The sequence below is a fragment of the Convolutriloba macropyga genome, chromosome 1 (genome assembly GCF_964194025.1).
Source record: "Convolutriloba macropyga chromosome 1, txConMacr16.3, whole genome shotgun sequence".
NCBI lineage: Eukaryota > Metazoa > Xenacoelomorpha > Acoela > Convolutidae > Convolutriloba > Convolutriloba macropyga.
The window spans coordinates 73,308,372-73,315,546 of NC_134468.1; the positions used below are offsets into that span (position 1 = coordinate 73,308,372).

General features: G+C 36.1%; 1 protein-coding gene across 1 annotated transcript; it reads right to left on the reverse strand.

The window, feature by feature from the left end:
- Positions 1–5,923: 5,923 nt before the first annotated feature.
- LOC142351394 (uncharacterized) lies at positions 5,924–6,852 on the reverse strand. Its single transcript, XM_075403415.1, has 2 exons — positions 6,515–6,852; positions 5,924–6,252 (listed from the first exon to the last, which is right to left on the reverse strand). The coding sequence occupies exons 1-2, from the start codon at positions 6,727–6,729 to the stop codon at positions 5,979–5,981; spliced, it is 489 nt and encodes a 162-aa protein (XP_075259530.1). The 5' UTR covers positions 6,730–6,852; the 3' UTR covers positions 5,924–5,978.
- Between the last annotated feature and the right edge of the window lie 323 nt (positions 6,853–7,175).

Here is a 7,175-nt window from a genome sequence, read left to right on the forward strand (position 1 = left end):
CGTTGTTCCGTTTTGCAGAAATTCTATTTGAGTTTTTGAGGCAATTGCCTCCAGTTCGGTTTCCGAAGTTTTCGGCTGTTCTTTTTTGTTTCGTAGTTTGAAATTAATTTTTGCTTTAATTGTTTTTCCACAGCAATTTGTTATTTTCATGCCGCTCTGCAAATTTTTTTGTGTGGGGTCATTTTTTACGCTCATTAGAAGTGAGTTTTAATCGAATTGCGTTGTGTGTTTTGGTCATGAATGTTTTACGTTCTGTACGGAATAACAAGGTGGCGTATGGTTGGTTACTCTTAAAGTTTAAAGTCAAAAAAGGCTCACATACAAAGGAGCCTGTTGCTAATAAACATGGCGAATTAAGCACTATGAATTAAGCATTATGATCAAAAATTTTTGAAATAATTATTCCTAGTTATATAAAAGTGATATCCCGACCCGACCCCATCTTAGAAGAGGACCTATATGCTGAATTGTTTTTTTTTATTTTCAGCTAATTTTGGCTGATTGATGTACACAGCGTAGAGAGCGTTGAGTGGTATCATTGACAGCCCTTCATGTGTTGACTTTCAAATCAAATAGGTTTCCGGGAAGTTTTTCCTGGGGAGCTATCGAGTTCTAGAAAGAGCCATTTTATTCATTTCGGCGTCATTTCTGCTTAATTTTATCATATCAAATTTTTCAAGTTGTATTATTCTAAGGGAACAAACAATTCCGTGTTTTTAATAGACGCAAAGAGATACAATGACTGATTTTTTGTCTCATCGTCGATTTTTGTAATCAAAAAGATTCCTATTGTATTAGGGCGCGGCGTTTTTTAAACTCATTCACATTTTTTTTTCATGTCTACTACAGAATAGTCAATATTGACATCAAGCTGCCATTAAAATCAGATATTTACATTCAACTGGGGCTTAATGAACATATATTGTTTTCAAACAATAGCTCATAATTTTGTGGGTTAGACACTTTGCTTTCGGAAACGTTTATTGCATTTTTGAGTTTGCCTGAATTTTTTTCCTCTTGTGTCGCAATTAATCAAACATTCGAGTGGCTTCCTGTTGAGGAATAATTGAATCTCCAATCCTTTGGTTTGATAACTAATGGCTGTAATCACTATTTTTTTTAAAAAAAAAGAATGGATTTTTGAACTTTGCCGCTTTTTATTTTTATTTCTGTCAACTTTTAGCTCGGTCTCACTTATAATAGGTCACAACTTCTTTCTAGGGAAACAATAATGATTTTTTGGCTTTATCTTTTAACAATGATTTTATGACTTTGATAATACGAGTTTTCATAAAAATTGTTATCTTTGGAAATTTTTGTTATTTGTTTTGTGGTTCTTTTCTGAAGTCTTGTCACATTATCACGATTATGACAAGCTGCGCTGGCATTGTGAGGGAGCCCCAATGAGTGTTTAGCTGACGCTTTAACGTTTTCAACTTTTTCTTGCACTTTATTTAGTTTTTGGTTTTCGCCTGTATTTGTTTTCATTGTTAGCAACGGAAAAACTTATTCCGATGAATGAAAAGTGTCTTTGACTTCCTATTGATTTATAAGTGAACCTATAGAATGCCGTCAGTTGATAGCTAATGGTTGTAATGGCTCTGGTTTTATTTGTTTTCAAAATTTTCAGTTTTTAAAATTTGGCTGTTGAGTTTTCTGGTCACTTTTAATTCAGTCTCATCAATAATACACGTCATCAAATTTCATTGAAACCCAATATTACTCTCTCTATTGGTTTTGTTTTACTGAATTAAAAAAAATGTGAGTTTTAGATACTGTTGGTTTTGCACCAACTACCTCTAATAACAAGTTTGATGGATGTTCACATTAGACCCAAACAAACACATTCCATGTTTTCAGGTAAAAATTTATGGTTTTAATGGCTTCAATAGTTGGTTTTCTTAAATTGTATTTAATATTTGAGTCATTTTGAGGCTGTATTTGTTATTTTGTTCCCATGGGCTTCCTACGGAGTTGTGAGAATATCTTGTAGTTTTTAGTTGTCATTAAAAAATGTCATTTTATGTATCATTAAAAAGTGAAGGAAAAGTGAATTCGTTAAGTTTAGTTGTTGTTTGAAGATGTGCTATTCAGCTACTAAGTGCTTTTTAAATAGATAGAATTTTGGCTGAATTTAATGGTTGTAGTTGTTGCTGGTTTTTCTTGTTTGTTTTGTCTCGCGAACGCACATTATCGAGCCTCCATATTGTAATTTGCCTACCGAATCTGCCAGCGAAACAAAATACCTGTATTTGTGGAAAGTTTTTCTCGATCTTGATTTATTGTGACGTCTGTGTGCATCGATATTACGGAACTCAATAGAGAATTGATTTTGTTTGACAGAAGAATAAATTGGGCTCAGATAGTGGGTACGCATGTGTCCGTGAGTAGCAGAGTGTTCCAACAATTGCTTCATTAAAGATTCCATCTAATTAAAGAAAACATCTGTTTTCAAACACGTCGCGGTAAGGTAAAATACTGACCAAAATTAAAGTTTCTGAATTTTACAGACAATTCAGTTTGTCTTACCAGGAGATTAATAAATTTTTAAAGAGGAATTGAATTAATTAAATCTGGGTTCATAAGCGATCATTGATATTATTATCAGTTTCGTGCGAATCAGTTGAAATCACTCTGGCTACCTTCAAAAAGTCTTGAAGTATTTCGCCTGTTCTGATCCCAAATTTTTCCCGCTACTGATTTACGCCCTATACGATAAGACAAAATTTTGAGCTCCTCTTGTCATGAGCTCCCCAGAAATTCTCAATGAAGTAGAAATAAATAAAAGCACGTTTCGTTCCTCTTTAAAAGGGGATTCCGAACTGCCAAACTCAGCCGAAAATTTGAGAACGTTAAAAAGTTACCAAAAAAGAATTTATCCGAAATTTTATATCGGGCAAAAATTTAAAACTTGAGGAATGGTTTTGATTTGAGAAAATGATCAAACTTTCAATTGGTTCCTCTATTTGAAATCATAAACCTACTGATTTTGTGCCGGGGCAACTCAGCGTTACAAGCCAAAGTACCTCCTTGAAGGTAACTTAGTAACAAGTATCCAAAACACAATTTACTTGTACCGACCCAACTTAGGGGGTGGGAATGACTGTGCTCAACTGTTATTGTTTATTAGCCGCAAAGCGATAGCTGGGGCTATTGCTGGCCTTCTATGGTTTTTTTTTACAATTCAAAGAACTTAAATTGTATTGGGGCGCTGTCGTTTTTGTAAGGCAGAAGTCAAATTTGGGAGTTAACTTTTTTCACATGGAATTAAAGGGCAAAATTAGTTTCAAGGTTTGAATTTGTTTGAACTTTCTTAATTTCTTTTCTAAGGTAATTTTTTAGTTCACGTATTTTTTTGAGAATATATTGCATCACCAACGATACGTAAACGTTAAAGATATTTGATGGATTCATAATTACGTTTTTTGGAGGAATGGGCAGTAATGTATTTTGAAAATTTACAATATTTGTTAGAAATCAAGAATTGGATTGTATTCGTGCTCTGTTTTTTGCAATCTAAAGTTTTTTCCACTTGCTGTTCTTGGATCACCTAGGGCAATTTGACTTTGCTTTTTACGTTTTCTTTCGATTTTTATCGGATTATTAGTTTTCCCAATCCATTCCTAGTCCATTCTTTGTTAAGTTTTTTCAGTTTTTGGTTTAGTCAAGGCAATTTCTTTGAAATGCTTCAGGATTTAACCTACTATGGCTTTATCTGGTCATCAGGAAATTTGTTACGGCCATAGGATTCCACAATCCCGTCACATCTGGTTTTGTTCAGTCGTTCATACAATTTTAACTGAATTACGTGCGTAATGTCATGTTTAATTCTTGGTCGAGATAGTTTTTGTTCATTCTCGTGAATAAGGGTTTGGTCCTACGTGACTCACCTCTCTCAAAAATGATTTGATCAATCTGAAATTGAATTTTAATTTAGGTCAATTGAATGCGTGTCTAAATTAAGGTTATTTGAGGGCAGCTAATATGCTTTTTGATAATGCAGATCTTTGAAGCTATTTTCTAGCATTCTAGCAATCTATTTTTAGTCAATTTTAGCCGATCGATATTTTCAAAGACAGTTTTGATTGATATCATTAGCAAACCCGTCAAGCGTAGAACATGCTTAAAGAAAACCTTTTATTGATTTATTGATTTTTCATCTTTTTCATTACTTCACTTGGGATTAAAGCTTCATTAAATTTTGCTGATTTTCACATTTTATTTGCTCTCAATTGCAAGTTTGAAGCAATTATATTATTACTGTGTTCTTTTTGAATGCGATTTTTTTGCTCGACCAATTTCTTATTTCGCCTTTTGGATAAACGCCAGGAGGGCTTTAAGATCTCTTAGAGCCATGCGGCTTCCTAGTCTCATGAGAATCACCAACAGTTTGAACCATGAAACTATGTCTCCAAATTAACCTAAATCGAGCATCCTTAAACAGCAGCTAGCTACTGACGAAGCCAAACTCACGTTATTCAGTCTCTTGGGAGCTATTTGCACGACGTTAGTCGGTTACGTTTGGTTGTTTGGTGCCGCAAAGTTTTTAATTTCAATAGCAGCAGCAGCAGCACAGCCGGAAGATATAGCATTTTACTTCAGTTTACAGCTTGTGTTATGTACTCCGAGATCAATTCGAAACTTGCCTGCATTTGTTACACTTACACTTACTTACACTTAAACGTGTTACACTTACACGCTTTTCATGACTTTCCAAAACGTTTTCCAAAACTTCCGCGAAAAATCTGATGTTTCACTTAAGTTCGTGTGCGTAACGATACGTATGCTTTTCGAAAGGACGTGGGCTTTGATAACTTCGGCCTTTCTTTGGCCTTTATGTCAAGTTGGGAAAAACCAATACTAAAGGCCAAAGAAATAGAGGCCGAAGTTATCAAAGCCCACGTCCTTTCGAAAAGCATACGTATCGTTACTGTAACTGCGAGGAAGTCAAGGCACTTCAGCTATTCAAACTTTGGCAAGTTTCTGGCAACACATTGACCCTACTTAACCCTACTTATGTCAAGTTGGGAAAAACCAATACTAAGTAGGGTCAATGTGTTGCCAGAAACTTGCCAAAATTTGAATAGTTTAAGTGCCTTGACTTCCTCGCAGTTACAATCTTTTCGCTGCAAGTAATCAGTGATCAGTAATAATCAGTAATCAGTAATCAGTTATGACTTCTCCCTCCAACTGACTTGTTCCGCGTGGTAATTTTTCTTCAAAGATTTCTGCAAAAATTGAGTGAAATTGCAATGATCATGTGCAAAGTATATGGATGTGTACACGTCTCATGGCTATATTCATGCTTCCAATCTTGTAGCCGTAGATATAGAATTCATGTAGCAACTTATATCTCGTTTGAATTTTAGGTAGAAACAGACGTACAAGCCAGTTCGAGACAGCGAATTTGCGAATTTAAGCTAATTGCAATGTATCTTCTAGAATCGACATTCCTACAATATAATCTGGTCTCAGACTAGGGAGCTCACCTATTTTGAAGCTGATACATTCTTAGGAAACATACATTGCGGAGAACAGTAATGAACCGACTGCCCTGTTCGTTACTTGAATGATTGATACACTTGCAAAAATCCGAAACACCTCCAAAATATCAATCGTTTGCAGAAGGGCTGCAATATAACTATATTTTACCAGCTTTGTTACATGTTAACGGCATTTCGTAGTGATTACATGTTGAACGGCATTTCGTTAGTGTGAATACAGTGATCTTCACGTCAATTAGTCAATGATAGGTTTCCTGCCGTTCAAAATTGAGAAAACGAATTCGCTGATTCTGCAAAAACCAATTGGCACGCAAGTTTGATAGGTTGTGCACACTATTTGGTTGGTTGTGACTTCCATATTGCGTTAAAGTTAGCGATTCTATACTTCCAACTTTTGAAAGCACTCATCCGGCGATGGATAAAGCAGTGTAAACATTTCAATTACAATTGTTAATTTAGATTTCAGCTATTAATCTATAGGGCATCGTCATCTTTAGACTCGACATCCTCAGTGATCTTGAAGAGCCTCTTGCAAACATTCCCATCACATTCCTCAGTCAGTTCCATTATGTCATTCTCCTTGATCTCCCTAGTCACTGTTAGCTCTGGGATCCCCTCCGTCACAGACACCATCACCTGCTTCAACTTCTTGTTCTCCTCCTCCACTGTCAACTTTGCCTTGAACACCTTCCCGTCTGGTCGCTTCACCTCAGATTCTGTGTCCAGCTTCATTGGCCCTTGTAGGGTCCTAAATTTAATGAAAGTCACTTCCATAACTGAATAAATGCTGATTAATTTATAAGACCTAAATGCAGATGGTCAGCTTTTGATTTGCAGTTCAAGAACTAGTCGATTACACGTCCCCACTTGGGTAATTACAACAACGGGGTTTAATCGAATACTGGGACATCCATGGTTAAATCACTGACAGTTCTGGAGACTTGCCAAATAACCAAATATAGGACTCCTCCTCAGATATGGAACTTAGCATCGTGGTACGCATTGCCAACCTGAAGCAAGTAATGCCGCCTCTCGAGCTTCTATTGATGACGTAATACTCGTCCTCTTTGTCCGTGGCCTTCTTGATTCTCATCAGGGGTTTGCTAGCTGTCAACATTCCCTTTCGAGCCAGGAATCCCACATCCCAAGACTTGTACACCGTTTCCAAAGTGTCCTTTCCAGTCACGTGCTCTTGGAATTCAAATGTTTTGAGAAAAGCTTCCATGGTTTTTAACTTTTAAACTTTGTTTTGACGATAGGTTTAACTGTGTGTTGTTTCGGAGGAATGATTTTGGTGATTCGAAAGAGAGATCTGAGCTCACACCGAACGATGATAATGCAGTTATCGTCATTGAAGCATAGATCAAGTTATGCAGACCAATACCAGTCTAGACGTGTTAAAGGTCAATTTTAAAACATGCAGATATCTGGCCAAAAGATGCTCATTTGCATGCCTCGAATTTTTCGAACGATCATCCATAAATTTTTCCTACATGTTTTTAATTTGAACGTTGACCTTTGAACTCTAATCTGTAGCTTTGGAAACGTTCCCTTATTTCAACTTTATGGGACACGCTATAGTATAGTAAGTCCCATAAAGATGCAACAAAAGCCAACGTTCGAAAAACTCGAGGCATGCAAATGAGCATCTTTTTGCCAGATATCTCCATG